The sequence below is a fragment of the Phragmites australis genome, chromosome 1 (genome assembly GCF_958298935.1).
Source record: "Phragmites australis chromosome 1, lpPhrAust1.1, whole genome shotgun sequence".
Taxonomy (NCBI): Eukaryota; Viridiplantae; Streptophyta; class Magnoliopsida; order Poales; family Poaceae; genus Phragmites; species Phragmites australis.
Window position 1 is genome coordinate 48,333,984 of NC_084921.1, and position 17,510 is coordinate 48,351,493.

General features: G+C 44.0%; 2 protein-coding genes and 1 long non-coding RNA gene across 5 annotated transcripts; 2 read left to right on the forward strand and 1 right to left on the reverse strand.

The window, feature by feature from the left end:
* Nucleotides 1-630: 630 nt before the first annotated feature.
* LOC133890339 (uncharacterized) lies at nt 631-4,164 on the reverse strand. 2 transcript variants are annotated; one of them, XR_009904033.1, is made up of 6 exons: nt 3,503-4,164; nt 2,564-2,888; nt 2,274-2,471; nt 1,644-1,784; nt 1,394-1,561; nt 631-1,284 (listed from the first exon to the last, which is right to left on the reverse strand). It is a non-coding gene; the product is annotated as an uncharacterized LOC133890339 (long non-coding RNA). The 2 variants fall into 2 exon arrangements; XR_009904034.1 differs by having other exon boundaries at nt 2,564-2,921.
* Nucleotides 4,165-4,266: 102 nt separating this feature from the next.
* LOC133924069 (uncharacterized) lies at nt 4,267-7,595 on the forward strand. 2 transcript variants are annotated; one of them, XM_062369450.1, is made up of 2 exons: nt 4,267-4,804; nt 4,882-7,595. In XM_062369450.1, exon 2 carries the CDS (start codon nt 4,998-5,000, stop codon nt 7,221-7,223), a length of 2,226 nt encoding a protein of 741 aa, XP_062225434.1. In that variant the 5' UTR covers nt 4,267-4,804; nt 4,882-4,997; the 3' UTR covers nt 7,224-7,595. The 2 variants fall into 2 exon arrangements, with proteins under 2 accessions (XP_062225434.1, XP_062225430.1); XM_062369446.1 differs by having other exon boundaries at nt 4,267-4,714.
* Nucleotides 7,596-16,250: 8,655 nt separating this feature from the next.
* Nucleotides 16,251-17,098, forward strand: LOC133890350 (uncharacterized). Its single transcript, XM_062330751.1, has 3 exons — nt 16,251-16,496; nt 16,597-16,702; nt 16,826-17,098. The coding sequence occupies exons 1-3, from the start codon at nt 16,452-16,454 to the stop codon at nt 16,957-16,959; spliced, it is 285 nt and encodes a 94-aa protein (XP_062186735.1). The 5' UTR covers nt 16,251-16,451; the 3' UTR covers nt 16,960-17,098.
* The last annotated feature ends 412 nt before the right edge of the window (nt 17,099-17,510 follow it).

A 17,510-nucleotide genomic window follows, 5' to 3' on the forward strand; every position in this document is an offset into this window, starting at 1 on the left:
AGTGGTCTAAAAATTCTAAATATTTTCATGAGCAAATTAGAGCTCACTAGCAACCCATTTTAATTGGTTTGATCAAAAAAAGTATAAACCAATATTTAATTAAAATTCTCCAAAGAAGCCTACCTTTATAACTTCTAGCAATTTTTGATACCTCAAATAGATTCCTAAAAGTTAGGAAAAATTCACTAATATTCTTATCATGTGATGTACTAATTTATAAAAATATTTTCAACTCTATTTTATTTAGTGAAAAAGTGAGTTCTTTTGCAATGCAACATATAGTCATACGAGTAACCAAACACAATCTCTTCTCAGCCAGGCTGAATACATACAACCAACCAAACAGACCCTACTATATCTCTCTAGCCTGACTTAATTTAACCTAACTCACTAGATACGAATTAGGCTTAGCCATACAAGCAACTAAACTGGCCCTTACCTGCTGACGAGATGATGATTTATGTGCACCTATAAAGATTTGTTGATTGACTAGTTAATGCCCGTGCGTTGCAACGGGACAACAATCAAACATGCATGGGTGATCTAGTCAAATGTTTGTGCCTTACAACAGGAGAAAAAATTCACCTACAGCAAGGAATGTTTGTTACCAATTGAACTTGGGTTGCGGATGAACAATGACAGGGCAGCGGTGGCAGGGCTAGTTGTTGGCCACAGAGATTGCACTGGTGCGTAAGTTTGCACGCCAGTGAATTGATTCTGGTTGTTGGTTGCAAATAAGCAGACAAACACAAGGCATTCCTTGAGCTTGTTAATGGAATCAACACGAAGACTTTATCTCTGAGGAGGGAGCGGAGCCATTTTTATTAAAAACTTACCCTGCTGCTGCGAGGAAGTAGTGGTAGCACTCGGTTGTGGATCCTAACTTGATCCTGAAGTAATACTTAATTCATAATGCAATAGTGCTCTACGATGTCTAAGGTCTAACATTAGGACAATACCATGACTCTTGATTTCTTATCTACCATAAATATAACAAAAATAGCATCTTCACAATAACATCATAGAAATATTTATGTACAAGAACACCACCTATGAAGTGTGCATAATTCCTGTAAAGTACATTAACTATACCAAAAACATAACCAAACACCACCAGTCTGGAAGCTTGCAAGCAAGTTCCTAACATAGTTCGAACCTTGAATAGCAGTCCCAGGGGAGTTATACCCCTAAGTACCGACATTGACAGTGCTTGGCATGTTTGGAGAGGTATGAGACTATTGTGGCAGTACCACTTGCACATCTGGGTATCCATTGAAATCAAGCCTATTACACGTTGGAGATCAATATATGCATCATTCATCTAGTATTCAAGATGGACAAGCACAAAAGGAACTAAACATATCAGTTCAATAGTCAAAATTTGAGTGGGTACCTGGACTACAGATGAGAGATTGTTGAGTTGGGACCATCTGAACATCAGGGGTACATTGCCTAAAAGTGCTCCAATTGTATTGTGTACCCACAGAATTCATGCCTAATATAACTCCGAATGGAGAGGAACATGATTGAATTGCGGAGCCCAAAGCAAGCATCGATATGCCTTGAACCAAGAATTTGAAAAGGGGTTAATATGATATGATGGAAAAAAAATTGCAACTAAAAACAATAAAAGAAGGTTGTACCTTGTTTGACATTCGACTGTGGAGTTGAATAAACATTTGAAATATTGCCCAGAGGTACACGCATTTGCCGCGGTAGGACCGGGCTGCCTACTACAGAAGAACATCCTTGAACGTTAGGTTTTGTAGCAAACCTCGAGATGCCTGGAAATCAGGAACACGAAAAGGAGTTGCATTGCTATAAATAATGTAAACCAGTACAATCTAACAATTACATTTGATGGATGGACCTTGATTTGAATTAGATAGTGGAGTTGCAAAAACATGCTATTGCAACTATAGTAACTTTATTTGCATACAATTTTGCAAAATATAAAGTTACATGTATGACACGTCGAATTTATCTGCATACAATTTTGCAAACATATAAAGTTACCGGGATAACCTAAATCGTCGAATTGCATTCAGAATAAGATTTTTTAAGAATGAGGGTTGTACATTGTGTCAAGTTAGAAACATGCGAACATACATTTGTAAGATCACCAGGAGTGCATGACCACACAACATCTACAGACATTAAGGAAGCACCAAAAGTGAGATGCACAGCATTATAAAGAGATGTGATAGACGTTATAAACAAGTAGCTGCTTCATGCCACTATGATGAACGATAGCAAGGCACGACTTGTCATACCAGGTGACACAAGTGGCGTGGATGATTAAGGATGTTCAGGATCAATAGAGTTAGCTGGGAAACATCACTTTTGTTGGCGAGCCCGCCTCACGCTGCTTCTTTAGGTACTCTGTTTTCTGTTGTTCAGACATTCAGCCATATCACCCTTGACCCCTTTGCTTTTTATGTTCAGGATGACTTCCATGCAATGGCTGATCACTACATGTGGGAGTTGCTGCATGTTATTAGATGCTTGCACGTCAGATAAGAGCATGAAATAGTAGCTGCATATTGTTGGTGCACTAATTTACCATTGCACCATGTATTTGTTAGGTCTTGAAATGAGTTACACTTCCTAGACCTCACCAGTCCCTCCACCATGGCGGTGCTCACTGTTGTGCTCGCCCGATGGCCCACGACCACCATCTCTCTGTACATCCCCATGGCCGCGTCGAGCCTCCCTGCCTTACCAGCACGTCTACCATCACGGAATACACCCCCGTTAGCGCGTGCCTGACTCCCTCTCTCTGCTTCATTTCACCAAACATCTTGCGGGCGGCGTCGATCCTTCCTACACGCGCCAGCGCAGGCACCGCGAGCCTCATATGTGCCCTCGTCGAGGGCGCACCCCGACAGCTACCTCATCATGATATATGTCCAAATCAATAACTAAAGCATCACACACACAAATAATCAAAACGCAATATACATACAAAGTACAAAAGAAAAATAATTGTGGCATATCATCTTAATATTGTTTAATGTCATGACTCATGATCTCCCAGTATACTATGAGCTAGTAACACCCCTCCACTGCTGTGAAGTACTAAAATTGCTAGAATAACAACGTAACTCTTATGTATATCAAGTATATGTATATATGAAAGCCCTAATCCCTAATACCCATATCATCAAAATCATTATACTCTATCGGATACCATCTCTGGTCTCTAAACCCCTGAGCACTTCATGGTTGACCAAATCTGTTCTCATTCTCAGCGAGATAGTCTACCCTCCTAAGTGTTCAATATCTCAGTGATGCAACATCATGAGTATATAGTGTTATCCTTCAGCGATGTTCAGATTGCTAGTAATCACAAACTGACTCTGGAATCCTCAAGCTAGGAGGGTGACACCCTTGCGAACACTCTAATCTCTTCACGATTTACAACCGCACTGATTAACTTTGCCCAATTTTCAGGAATTCTGCTAGCGAGGTAAAACATACTAAAATGTAAAAAATGAATCACCTCGCGTGAGCAACGACGACATCCTTTTGCCCACTGTCTCTAAAACCCTGGGCGCTTCCGCTGCTGGCACGTTCCAGTCCCTGTCGACCATCCTCGGCGTCGGCAATGGAAGCGACCTCCCGGACCCACGGCACGCCATTCCCCCTCGCCCGGCAGCGGCAGCGGGTGCAGCAGCAGTAGGTGCGTCCACGACGACCTCGCTGGCGCCACCTCCATGTCACTTGGCGATCTAGAGATCAGCGTTGAGCTCACCGTCATGAGTGCAAACCCAGCCGACGCGTCCCTCATAGCCCGAGCATCAAGCCAGCACGGAGACCCCGACCTCGAGGTCATCGACGACGTAGCGCATCCACCGTGCCCTGATTAGCCGCGGCTCCCCACCTTCATCGCGGCAGGGTTAGAGCTGCCGCCGCCGATAACTCGGGAGGTGGAGGCGCGCGCAGGTGACGTGAGTGTGGAGGCGGTGGAGGAGGAGCGGGAGGGGGAGGCAGAACACTTCCACCAACGTATCTCTTAGGAAACGGGGAAGGGAGCGGAACTGGAGCAGGCGATGAAGGATGGAAGCGAAAAATCCAGAGCAAAACCGGGACGCAATGAGGAGGAATCACAGAGAAAGCAGAGGAATATGCTTAGCTGAAGAAGACCCCTTACTGCTTTTTTTAATAGGAAGAGATCGGAAACCATGCCCGAGGAAAACGGAAAATCAGAAGTACGCTTTCATCTGTTACTGTGCGAAGCTACGAGAGACGCCTTTTAAGCTTCATTCGGTGCAAGGGATCTAACGCGATCAGAGAGAGAGAGGAAAAGGCGAAGGCATAGATCCGTCCCCAGATACCATCGACCCCCAAAGCCTTCTGCTCCTCCAAAACGTAGATCGGTAACCGAAACGCTTGCTTCGCCACAGGGTCGAGCGGAAGGCGGGCAGCCGGGCGTCGGGCGCGCAGACGCAGGGGTGAGGGCACGGGCGGCGGCGCCTGGACGGGCGCTGTGGATCTCGTCGACTACGATTGGGCGGGGAGGCTCTCTGCCTGGACGGACCCCGTGGATCTCGGCGACGATGTTGAGTGGTGAAGCTTCTTGGGTGGCGATGCTTTGCGGGCTTGCGTGAAGGGGGTGCGCAACGAGCTCAGGCGTCCGATTTCCTGCGCCTGCGCCTGAGCTCGGTTGCCTCAGTCAGGCAGCACATCAGGGCACCAACCAAACACCACTCCGGTAAATCTCAGGGAGGACTACGGTTAGGCAAATTCGGCTCAGGGTGGCATCCAAACAAGCCCCCTAAGTCCGCCCCTGATTGATGGCTGTGTTCGTACCAAGTTTCTCTGTCCGCAATCGGTTTGTAAACTCGTAATTTTAGGTAACGTTTGTTTCGTTTTGGGCAGGGGTTGGAAGCTGCTTCTTGTATGCCCATCTAGTGTTCGGTGCTGATTCCGAGGACCGGAATTCTGTGAATCAGTCGTGAAGGTGTGGCTGTTTGTACTTTCTGAGGCGTGACGAAATGGAATGCAACAAGGATGAGGCCCAAAGGGCGAAGGAGATTGCGGAGAAGAAGTTCGCAGCCAGGGACCTGCAGGGTGCCAAGAAGTTTGCCCTCAAGGCTCAGGCTCTCTTTCCTGGGCTTGAAGGCATTGTTCAGACGATCGCCACCTTGGATATCTATCTTGCTTCGGAGGTGAAGGTTGCTGGGGAGAAGGATTGGTACTCGATCCTTTCTGTCGCCACAACAGCAGATGATGAAACTCTGAAGAAACAGTACAGGAAGTTGGTTCTTCAGTTCCACCCTGACAAGAACAAGTCAGTGGGCGCTGAGGGTGCTTTTCAGATGGTCCAAGAGGCGTATACGGTGCTATCTGATAAAACCAAGAGAGCAGTATATGACCAAAAGAGGAATATAAGGGTACTCCAACAGAGGACATTTCAATCGAGTAAAGCAAGTGGTGCTCCTGGTGCAGCCAATGGCTTCTACAATGTTGCAACTGCTGCTTCCAAGGCGACAGTATACAAGCAAACAGCAGGACCAGCAACCCGTGCAGTGCGCCCGCGCCCACCTCAACCTCCAACCCCATCCGCTCCTCCTCCTGTGCCTGCTCCTACTCCACCTTTGGCGAAGCCCCCTACATTTTGGACCTCATGCAACAAATGCAAGATGAATTATGAGTACCTCAAGGTGTATCTAAATCACCATCTTCGCTGCCCTAGCTGCCGTGAGCCATTCCTAGCAAAAGAGGTACCAATGCCACCAACTGAGAATGTGGTACAGGATTCAGACATCAATGGTGCAAATCAAAATGCAAGCTCTAATAGAAATTTCCAATGGGGTCCATTCTCAAGGGCTGCTGGCCCAGCTAGTGCTACTGCATCATCTGCTGCTGCTGCTCAAGCTGCTAATGTGGTTCATCAAACGTATGAGAAAGTTAGGAGAGAGAGGGAGGAGGCACAAGCAACAGCAAGAAGGGAGGAGGCTCTTCGGAGGAAGTACAACCCTCTAAAAAGGCATGCAAACATGTCAGAGAATGTTAATCTTGGGACAGGCGATGTTGCATCTGGTAAGAAGATAAGGACTATGGGTAAAGATGCTGGAGTTGGTTCTTCATCGGTCGTATCAGGTCCAGGAGCAAATTGTTGTAGAGTGCCAGGTGGAAGTATATCATTTTCTACCAACAGTGGAGCCTATGGGTTTCAAGGCTTTAATGGTGGACCCAATTGGAAACCCAGGCCTCCTGTTCGTGTTAATTTGTCCAAGACCCCTCCATTCGATGTTAGGAGTATTTTGCTGGAAAAAGCAAAAAGTGAGTTAAAGAACAAGCTAACGGACCGCAAAACATCTCAAGTTGCTGCTAGTGGAAAAGTGAGCAAGAAACATGTGGTCAAGGAAAATGGTGGGGATGATGGAACTCTTGCATCAGATGATCACACTACAAAAAAAGATTCTCATGTTGATCCAGAAGAGAATGGTTCTGGTGATAGCACAGATGCTGAAAATGAAGATGACGACACCTTGTCTTATAATGTTCCTGATCCTGATTTCCATGATTTTGACAAGGATCGTACCGAGGAATCTTTTCAGAGTGATCAAATTTGGGCTACATATGATGACGAAGATGGCATGCCTCGTTATTATGCATTTATTCAGAAAGTTCTTTCCTTGAAACCATTCAAGCTCAGAATAAGCTTTCTCACATCAAGGACTAATAGTGAATTTGGGCCTTTGAATTGGGTTTCTTCTGGCTTCACAAAGACATGTGGTGATTTCAGGATTTGTAGGTATGAAAACTGTGATATACTCAACATGTTCTCTCACCAGATTAAATGGGAGAAAGGTCAACGTGGGGTCATCAAAATTTATCCACAGAAAGGCGACATCTGGGCTGTTTATCGGAATTGGTGCCCTGACTGGGATGAAGGTACTCCAGACAATGAGCTCCATGCCTACGATGTTGTTGAGGTACTGGATGATTACGATGAAGATCATGGCATTTCTGTTATTCCATTGGTTAAGGTTGCCGGATTTCGAACAGTGTTTCAGCACCATCAGAACTCGAATGCCACCAAGAAGATTCCGAAAGAAGAGATGTTTCGGTTTTCACATCAAGTGCCTTTTTACAGGATGTCAGGGGAAGAAGCTCCAAATGTCCCCAAGGATAGCTATGAGCTAGATCCAGCTGCTATTTCTAAAGAACTTCTTCAGGATATCACAGAAACAGCGAAGGAGGTAGACAGCTGATATTCTTAGATGCGTTGGTTGACCTGCAATTTTTAAGCAATCAAGCAAATAGTTGTTGACATTTACTAGTTTTTATAGTTTTCACTTCTACAGCTTTTGACCATTACCTTTGCATACGAGGGTTAGTATGGGGCCAGTCATTCAGGAGTTAGCTTCTTCTGGTGTAATTGGGGTGCTGTGGCATGGATTTTGTTGTGATAACTATACTTAGTAACTTTAGATGTGGATGGAGTATTTACGTGAAACTCATGTGTCAGTTTCTCAGTGAAAGCCTTTGGACTATCTAAGGTCAGTGTTGGCATGTTTTATTTCTTGAGAGTGGAGCTAATGTTTTTTGTGGGGAATGAAAATGCTAATCTAAATAGTGTCTCATATTCATTTGTCGTCTACTATTTCAAAAGTGTCCATAGATTGTATCTGACAAAACAACCTTGCATGACTCCATCGATGTCATGTTACAGTTCGACCTGCTCATTTTGCATACGAGGGAATACAACTCTTAAAGAAGTGGCATTCATTTTGGGTATCTTTGCATGATTTTATTAACATTAGGAATCATTTGTGTCTGAATTGATTTAACTGATGATAGAACTACTTTCATTTCCAAGCTGATTCATTTGCTGTATGGTAGACGCTATATGTTAGGATCTTGTCCTACCATAACAAATGTTCATAAACATAATATGGGTGTTATGCACTTGTTCAAACTTTTGCAATATGTATATAGGGGTTTACCACATCATTCTTGTTTCTTTGATATATCTAGACATCTAGGATGCATGGTTGTATCACAAATTATGGGCACTCAATTAGTAAATTCTGCCAACACAGCATAACTAGAATAAGCCATTCCATGGTGTAGCCTGCATGGCTTGTTTGCCTCAGGAGGCTATTTTATACGCCTTTGTAGGCCAACAATATCACCGGTGTGGGCCCAAGCCAACCGGCACACAAGGGGAGGCAGGTGATTAGCAGGAGAATTAGATTAAAAGTTTATTCATGATGGATCACAATTTGTTTTGTTAGGGTACATTCTGTAGAGGTTAATCCAAAATCCATTCAAGAATATAATGATGGGAATTGTATCTTCAATTCCTTAAGCAAGAGAGAACCTTCCACTGCCTATATCTCTTCCCTGTTAGAACTATAGTTTAGTTCTCTAGATGTATGGGAATGAAAGGTCTTGCTATTTTGTCTGTTCAATTACTCAGTTTCAGCCAGCTGTCACCATTATGGAGGATCGTTTGGTATTCTACCACCATACGATTACTGGTTACAATTGACAAGTTGTAGACTTCAATATTAGTACTAATACCTGTCACCAAAATACATCTATTCTTTGTCCTTGTTGTCAGGGAAGCTTTCTTCTTTTGGGAAGATTTGCTTTCTCTATGTGAACTAAATTATGAGCGGCACTTATATCTGGGCACATGAACTCTTAGCAGCTACTTATCAATATTTTTTCTGGTAAAACACATAAAAGTTACTTATCTATATTTTTGAATTTTTAGTGGCTACATAATGGTTACTTATCAATTGTTTTTGGTAAAACACATTGGCTTTGACTACAATTTTCTTTTGATGGTTATATTCATGGCATCCTAATATGTATTTTCACTAGACACAAAATCTGACATTATTTGTTGTTCTTTTTTTTTTTTTACGGTGGTAGTATTTCTTATCTTGTGCTCAAAACAATAAAGTTGATATCTCATCATGTGCATTTAAGGCCGAAGAGTTTGTTGCATAGCTGTGTACTTATCAGAGGGCACCCTAAATTGCTTCGGTTGTTAGAATCGAACTGATTTCTGCTGATGGTCTCTGACCAGTTTTGATGCGCACTGAGGTCTGTAGGTCCCATTCCATATCACATATTTACTGCCAGATGTTGTCAGGAAACATAAATACAGCAGTCAAATTTAACGTTAAAAATCAGAATGGGATTTGGAAATTAACAATATAGCATTATTATACTCAGTTTCTTGACAGTTATAAAAAATCTAAAAATCGGAACTGACATTTCCGATTTAATCTATATCCGAACCAGAAATGACCAGTATTTGAATATTTGAATAGGTGGTCTGTGCCAGGATTGGTAATAAGTGTTTCATCATGAGGAAATTGGTTTTGCATGCTTGTAGAATGCCAGGATTGCTTTTTCTTGACCTCCAAAGGGTGGTGTAGAATGTGGCTCCCAGCAGAAATAGGCTGGTAATGTTTGAATTTGATTGAGTTTCAGAAGAAAAGAATCTAAGAAATATATTTGAATTTGAGAGAGCTTCAAATTCAAATATCCACTCAAAGAACCATAAAAGCAATTAAACCAAAATGCATATGGTCAATCTAATGCAGGGATCATATTAGAAATTAATTTAGTGATCTCTGGAATACTTATCCAAAACAATATATTTGAATATATACATACAAGTATATATACATCAAATATATAATTCCTTGATATTATACTAGATTAATAGTTAGATTTTTTTTAAAAAAGGAGTGAATTTTTCTGTATTTCTAAATGCTAAAACTCAGGTTATTAGTGCTTTCACTGTTAGTATGAGATTTGTTAAAGGTTCACATATCTACAGTTTTTTTTTAGAGGCTATCTTTAGTTTTACTGAAAGGATAATCGAAAAGAGAAGAATAAGTCTTACAAGTGAGATGGTGTAAATACTCACTATAGTAAAAGCTGAGAATAAACTGAAGCATGAAGGCAACACACTGCAGAGAATAATGAGCTTAACGCTCATTAAAAGAAATTGTGTCTAGATGTTGATGAGAACGTGTAATTTTTAATTTTTTAAGTTAGGCTATACTCTTTTTTTCTTTACTAGAAATTTTTTTAATGAGGCAACCTATCAATAAAAGTCATTTCTAGAATTAATTATGTGTCTATACTATTTCTAATTTTTATTATTTTTTGTTTTTTTCTTTTTTCTTAAAAACGACCTTCCACTTGACTTATAAGTTGTCACTAGCCCATCATAGCACCACTTACAAAACCACTCACTTTTGTACATCTCTAATTCTCTATCTTATTATCTCTCTTTTGCTACTTACTAGCCACTTCAATAAATCAATTTCATTCATGGATCAAGATATCGAGGACTCGCGGGCATGATCATCAATATGGCAATATTTTGAGAAGATCTATAGAGAAATAGACAGAGGACATGTAAGATTTACTTAGTGTAATATATGCAATAATAATATATATATAAGGTCTACATGTGATACGGAACACTTGAGGAAGCATATTACATGTTGCAAGAAAAAAATTGGAGTATAATTTTTGAAGATATATTGTAATTTTTTTCCTTCTAATAGAAAGGTTTTTTAACAAGCCAACCAATCAATAAAGCTTATTTTTATCTATTTTTTAAAAATTTCTTGATTTTTTTAATTTTTTAGCTATTATTTTTGAATTTTTTGTTTTTAAGGATTTTTTTTAGAAACAGATATGTCAGACCCGCCGTGCCTACCATACCACATTCGTACCCAGACCGATATAGCATAACAAGGCCTATCATGGGCCATGTTGTGGGCCGAGCCTCCGGCTCGCGGACGGTACTACATGTCACGGTCCGGTTAGTTTCAAGTCTGACAGATTGCACGTCACGGTCCAGTTAGTTAGTCAAGTCTGACAGATTGCACCTAACCAGACTGTGCCTAGACGTGTCTATACCCGTGCCGAGCCACCTATCAAACCTAGTTGGCTAGGTCTGCTCCTTAAGGGTATCTAGATTATATAAGATAAAATGCAAAATACAAATCAAACTTGACCGATATTTACATATTTCATTCACCGGTAGATAATTGGAGTCATAATATTTCACTGAAATTCTACTAAAATTTAAACCCGTGCACGCAGCACAACCACCCTCTCCTCCTCCTTGCTCCTCAGCGCAGTCCACAATCGTGGAGGTGTCATGCTCGCGTTCGCGCGAGGAAGCCGCATGAGCGAAGGCGTGGTCATTCATCCCGAACGCCACCCCCTTTCATCTCTCTCGTCACTGCGGATCCGATGAGGCGTGTCAAGGATCTCAAACTTTGTCAGCTGCGGGTAAGAACTGCGAGGACATGAGGGGGTTTTGTGAATACGAACACGGTCCAGTGCACCTCCCGGTGGGAGCGCACCTAGGCCGGATTCCGGACAAGCACAAGCACTTTTTGCAAGAAATCCACCACCTGTCTGAATCACCCATCCAGTGAAGCAGGTCAGCGACGATCCTTTAAAAAATATGTCCGCGACGGTCCTTTCGTATATACGCTCCCTCCAGTGTCGTATACTATCGGCCGGGCCTTTTCTTCCGTCTCATATATTGACATATGATGACATTCCAGGCTCCAGCAACGCGGATTCTTGATCTTTCAGAGAGCGAAATGCCCTGCAGCTTGTTCGATTCCTCGTACGATTACCAGCTGTCCGTAAATCACCCATTGCCTAGCCTAACAGGCCCGAACCACGGGCAGAGACGAACGTCCACGAAGCGAAAACGTTTTGTCATCTTCACCAAGCAATCTGGCAAGCATCGGTGAAATGCTACACGCATTTGCATCGCAGCTTGGCAAGGATCGAGGAAAGTAACTGTGCGTGCGCGCAATCCCAAAACCCCGCCACCTGTGCGGAAATAGGTAGCACTCGGAGGGAGGCCTCACACGGCACCGCCGTTCGCCGTTCGCGCGCGCAGTGCCTCCGTCAGATCGCCGCGACAACAACGTGAGGGCGCGGGAAATGACGCACGCGCTGACACCAATTCGCCTGCAACGCGACACGCCCGCGCGGCCCGATCGGCGTTGCAGCCGCACACACATATGGCTGCCAAGTAACATCAGTTCCATGACTCGAATCGCGCGCACGTATGTCAAATTGGTCGTTAGACACCGATCCAGCGCCAAAATTTCAAACAGTGCGTACTAGGTGCATTGCACCTCTCAGATCGATCGCCCTCGAAGAAGTCCCGTGAGGGCTGGGTTGGATGTTGCAACTAGCATTTGATTTGAATCGTCGATGTGTACATCGAACTAAAACTTGTGATCCTGGTTGGATGAGCTATCGATCATGAGCTGTGGATAGGGAGCTCGAAATATCTCACAGTAGGTGACAAGTCCTTTTGCTCTTTAGCCTCTGTGCTTTTTTCTTTTCGCTCCGCTCCCATTTATGTGGCGTGTATGGAAACATAGATGGAGCTTTGGCCATTTGCAGATTTTGTGCCGCGGGTCGTATGATTGCATATTCCTAGTGAGAAAGAGGATGGGCTCGTCTGTCCTGTTTGGTTCTCATCGTGAGAAAGAGGAACTGTTGCATGTCAGTAGTAGCAGTGCAGCATTGCTGCAGTGGAATGTGAAAGGAACCTGACGGACCGGATGCCAATTCGGTCGTACAGTGCAGGTACACTCTGCCAGTGTGTCACCGCCAATCATTTGTACCCGTAGAATTTGGCGGGCCAATGGGGGGCCACCACGTGGCAGCGATAGAGAGAACGATCGATGTGATGGGAATGGTGGGTGAAGGCCGTGTGTCCCTTCCGCGCTTCGCCCGGATTCCCGGAGTACGTACGTGCTCAACAGTGAATACGGATCATGCAGCGTCAACTTGTAGGGCTATTTGCATATTTGCCTCAACTTCCAATTCTAATTGGTCCCGTGCCCTCTTTTTTTCCACTTTGCACCATTGCCCCTATTTTGATGATTTGAGCAATGGAATTGTCCTCACTTAGTACAAAAGACACAATTGCCCCTAGAATAAAAAATAGAAGAACAAAAGATCTCTTTGCCTTTATCTCTCTAAAAACAATCAATCAGACAGATGAACTCCAATCCATTTTCAACCACGAGGAAAAAGCCCATAATAGGGTAGGGGATTCATGCCCTTGATGGTTGCACGGTCGACAGTAGGGTGCCACCAAATTTGTTGGAAATGGATGAAGGGGAGGGGATTCGTGCCGCCCACTAGATCTGGTGATGCAAAGCTTGCCTTCAATCGTTGCCACAGCTAAGGTAGGCACTTGAGCCCACGGGCTCCTAGCCATCCGATTGTTGTTACCATCTATGGATCTAGTTGCCCTACACGAATTCATGCCACCTGTTTTCGACTACCACCATGCCACACTCTATTGTGATGACCTCCTTCACTCCCACTACTACAGAAATGATTTAGTGAGACTTTTATGTACAGATAGTTCTATAGAGACGTCTGTGCAAAGATTATCACAGACGGCTTTAAACAAGAACCGTCTGCAAAGATGACAAGACAGTCTAGAATGGTGGGACGTTTTTAGTACAGACGGTTTTAATTTGGAACTGTCTATAATATTAATACAGATGTATCGTATTTGGAGCTATACGTGATAAAACAAATATCATAGACGGATCCAAATAGGAACGGTCGAAGAAAATAGCTGCAGGAGGTGGGACACTTTACATTAGTACAGACAGTTGTCCACTCCCTCGCTCCTGATTGGCCCGCTACGCCCTCCCACGGATCGCACCCCAAAAATCCAATCCCCACCGTTAACTTAGCATCAAATCGAACGGCCACCACCCCACATCACGTGGATCGCTCCCCCGAAACCCTATAAACGAAGCCCATCCAATTCAAATCGCACAAAAAAAAACCAATCTAATCCCTCCTTCACCTCCAAATCCCCTCGGATCCCACAAGATGAACGGCGCTAGTGGCAAGCTAAAGAAGGCGGCAGCGGCGGGGAGGAAGCTGTTCGGCCCAAAGAAGAATCTGGTGTCGCGGTCCGTGAAGGCTGGGCTCTAGTTCCCCATAGGTCACATCAGGCGCTACCTCAAGAAGGGTCGGTACGTGCAGTGTGTGGGCACCGGCGCCCTCGTCTACCTTGCCACCGTCCTTGAGTACAAGGCACCCAAGAAGGTCTACACCAAGTCCCCTAATAAGTAGCAAGCGTTGATCTAATCTGATTAGTCATGTGGTGGTGGTGTTCTTGTCTTCTATATATCCAGTGTTGCATCATGTATGGCATGATTAGATTTGGGTAGGGTCTAGTCTAATTATAGATGTAGTTGTTTGTGTTGGGATTTCCGTGGTTTGATGATTTAATGAGAAGAAGGGCAAGTGGCTCGTTTTTTTTTTCTTGTTTCTGAATCTGATCTTGCAGTCTTGCTTTGCTTGCGCAAGTGCCTCTCTTATCCGTGAGGTTACTGTATCTCGAATTGATTTATGATGTGAGACGCAGATCATCAAACGGGGATGAATTTTAGATGAGCTGAATTTCCATTTCAGACAGCTCATATAACGAGCTATCTGTACTTATTGTGCTAGTTCAGATGGCTCCTATATCGAGTCGTCTATACTATTTCACTAGTTCAGACGGTTTAATCATCGAGCCGTCTGTACTAAATATTTGTACAGGTGATTCAAAAATTGTCTGTACAAGATTATTTAGTACAGACGATTTGAAAAAACATCCTGCACAAGATTTGTGAACTGTTTGTACAAATCATTTCTTTAGTAGTGTCTGATGCGTGACCTTCTTCTCCCTCGGTCTCGTCGATGCCCTCAGCTCACGGTGGCCTAGATCTAGTCTCTCCACGTCGCAACCCTAGATCTTGCTTCTACAATGGTGTCACCCAGTGCTCTTCTTGTCCCCTCAGTCGTGTGACAATGTAGAGAGAGAGGGAAGTGAAGAGGATAAAGAGATGAGTGTCGAGATATGGAGATAGGAGAGGAAAAAAGAGATTTTCTAATTTTTTTATTTTTTTAAATAAAAAAGGATAGCATTACCATGCGGCGGCACAAAAGTGGGGCAAAAGGCGCATTTGGTTGGTCAAAGTAAGGGCAATGGTACAAAGTTGGAAAAAAATAAGAGCAACCTAACTATTAGACTTCGCAATGAGGGTATGGGGATAATTGTCTCTTGTACTCATCTACATCTATATACCTGTCTTTCAAGTGAATCGGGATCCTCTGCAGTGAAGGAGCCACTGCAGAGGATCAACAGTGATGTGCATTTGGGGTTGTTTACAGCCGTCGGATCAAAATCTGGCGACCCAGATGAAAATGATACAGTACTAATGAACAGTAAAAAATCGTCGATGCAGTGAATGGAAGTATTGTTGCTCCAGTACTTTACTACAGTACCACAATTAATTAGTGTAGAGTACTGTAGCAACGGACACATTAAACTGTTCAAACAGTAACTCTATGTGATAATTGTGATTATAGCAGAGGATCCAGGTCCATGGTACTTGGCAGGCCGCATGTTGGTAATACTGTGTCACAGTACTTGAAAGGGACTTGGATCCTCTGCCATAATCACGATTATTGCAGAGAGTTACTGCCATCGCTTTGGCGTGTCAGCAAATGCAGTGTGCAATGCTTCCCAAGCTAGAATCTAGATTGTTGTATTTATCTGGTTACTTTTATCTAAACAGCCTGACCACCATTGGCTCATTTCGACCTTTTTATGTGAGAACAATACTTAGAGGGTCAAAAAAAAAAGAAAATTTGAGTCATGCCTCGTGCATGCTTTGCGTAGAAAATTTGCCAGAATTTCGTAGAAAATGACTTAATTACCACATGAAGGAGAGAAATTTCTCTGAGTCCCAAAAGAGGCCAAAAACTTATAGTAAACGCTAAAAAAAATATTCTTTTTGAACGGAGGCAGGAGTGATGCCTCTTGCATTAAGGGAGCAGGAGTTATTTTTAAAAAAATATATAATAAAAGTTAAATGCTCAAAATTTCAAAACCGAACCGTTTTAAAATCGAACCGACAAGAGAGATATATGTTATATTAGTAATAAAAGAAGATCTAATAAACTAACCCCGAAATTAACTTGTCGTCTAATTTGACTAACCTAGCTCCGCCGATCGGACGGTTCTAAAGTAGACGCCATCCCAGCATCTCTGATGCGGACGGCGGAGGATACCATCAAAGTTGAACCACAAAAGAACAGGGTAAGGCGAGGGAGCGTGGGCCCGGAAAAATCCCCTCGGCCACCTCTCGGCGAATGAGGAGGCGGCACCCACGTGAGCGGCCCGCCCCCACACGCTGACATGCATCAATCAGCAGGCAGGCGTGTCCCTCTCCTCCCTCTCCCCTATTTCTACCTGACTACCTCCCCGCCGGCGCCACTCGTCGCGCTCTCCACCGTCTACTCATCCTCGCGATCGGACGTTAGCACAGGTCTCCCGCGCGCTGCAGTTTCAGCTCGGAAGCTAGCTAGCTCTTCGATCGATCTCCGATCCGGCGGCCATGGACGACGACGGCTCCTCGTCGCCGGCTTCGTACATCAGACTGGTAAGTGCGCGCGCGTGATGGATCTGCTGTCTTGAGCAAGACATACGGAAGCATTGGCGGTATGCATGTTAATATATATATAGGGTATGTACGCATGTAGGTGCAGCATCTGATCGAGAAGTGCATCTGCTACAACATGAACAAGGAGGAATGCATGGAGACGCTGGAGAAGCACGCCAACATCAAGCCCGTCATCACCTCCACTGGTACGTCGGGATCGATCCATGTTTCTCCTTGGTTTTGATTGTCGATAATACGATTTCCTTTTGCATTCTTGCAATGGATTGATTAGCGAGAAATCCCTATTAATTTCTTCTGCGCATTGCCAGTGTGGAAGGAGCTGGAGAAGGAGAACAGGGAGTTCTTCGAGACGTACAAGAAGGATCGAGGAGAAGGGTCTTCGCAGAAGAATCCATCTGAGCAGGCGGCTCCTTCCAAGAGCTCAGACGACGACGGCGACTAATTAAGATTCCTCTTATGATCGATGCGCGCATGGTACATTTTTTTGGATAAAAGAAGCTTAATTTATTGACTCTCAACGTCAGCGCGCATGGTACAGATATTGAGAGAGCTATATATATATGCATGATCCGTAGCTAGTATGTATAAATGCTGTCAGCATCAACAGTATAATTTGTTCGTGAGTAACCGTAGGAGCCTGCATGGTCAAATTTACTGGGTAGATTACAGCCCAGCATGGAGGACGGTCGATTCTCGATCCGTGTAGTAGCTAGGTGCTGCATGCATGCCGGCCCTGCACACTTGGCGGGCGGCTATTCATACAACCGACAACGTGTACTCCCATTTGTGTGAAGGACTGGTTACTGTCGGAAGAAAAAGATGATGTTCTTGTCTCGTCCCAGACTCCCAGTGGTCGCCGTACGTGCTCTGGCGATCAGACCAGGCCAAGCCCGCGCGATTTCGCCGCTCTTTTTGGCTTCGCGCGCGGGGTCGAGTTGGACGTCTACGGCGCCCGCGGTCCGTGGAGACCGCGGATGAATTCCCACGTTCCCA

Bases quoted from the DNA above. Each gene is read 5' to 3' on its own strand.
- LOC133890350 (XM_062330751.1), top strand. From the start codon at position 16,452: ATGGACGACGACGGCTCCTCGTCGCCGGCTTCGTACATCAGACTG. The intron at 16,497-16,596 runs GTAAGTGCGCGC...GTACGCATGTAG, and splicing joins CGGCTTCGTACATCAGACTG to GTGCAGCATCTGATCGAGAA. The intron at 16,703-16,825 runs GTACGTCGGGAT...GCGCATTGCCAG, and splicing joins GCCCGTCATCACCTCCACTG to TGTGGAAGGAGCTGGAGAAG.
- LOC133924069 (XM_062369450.1), top strand. From the start codon at position 4,998: ATGGAATGCAACAAGGATGAGGCCCAAAGGGCGAAGGAGATTGCGGAG.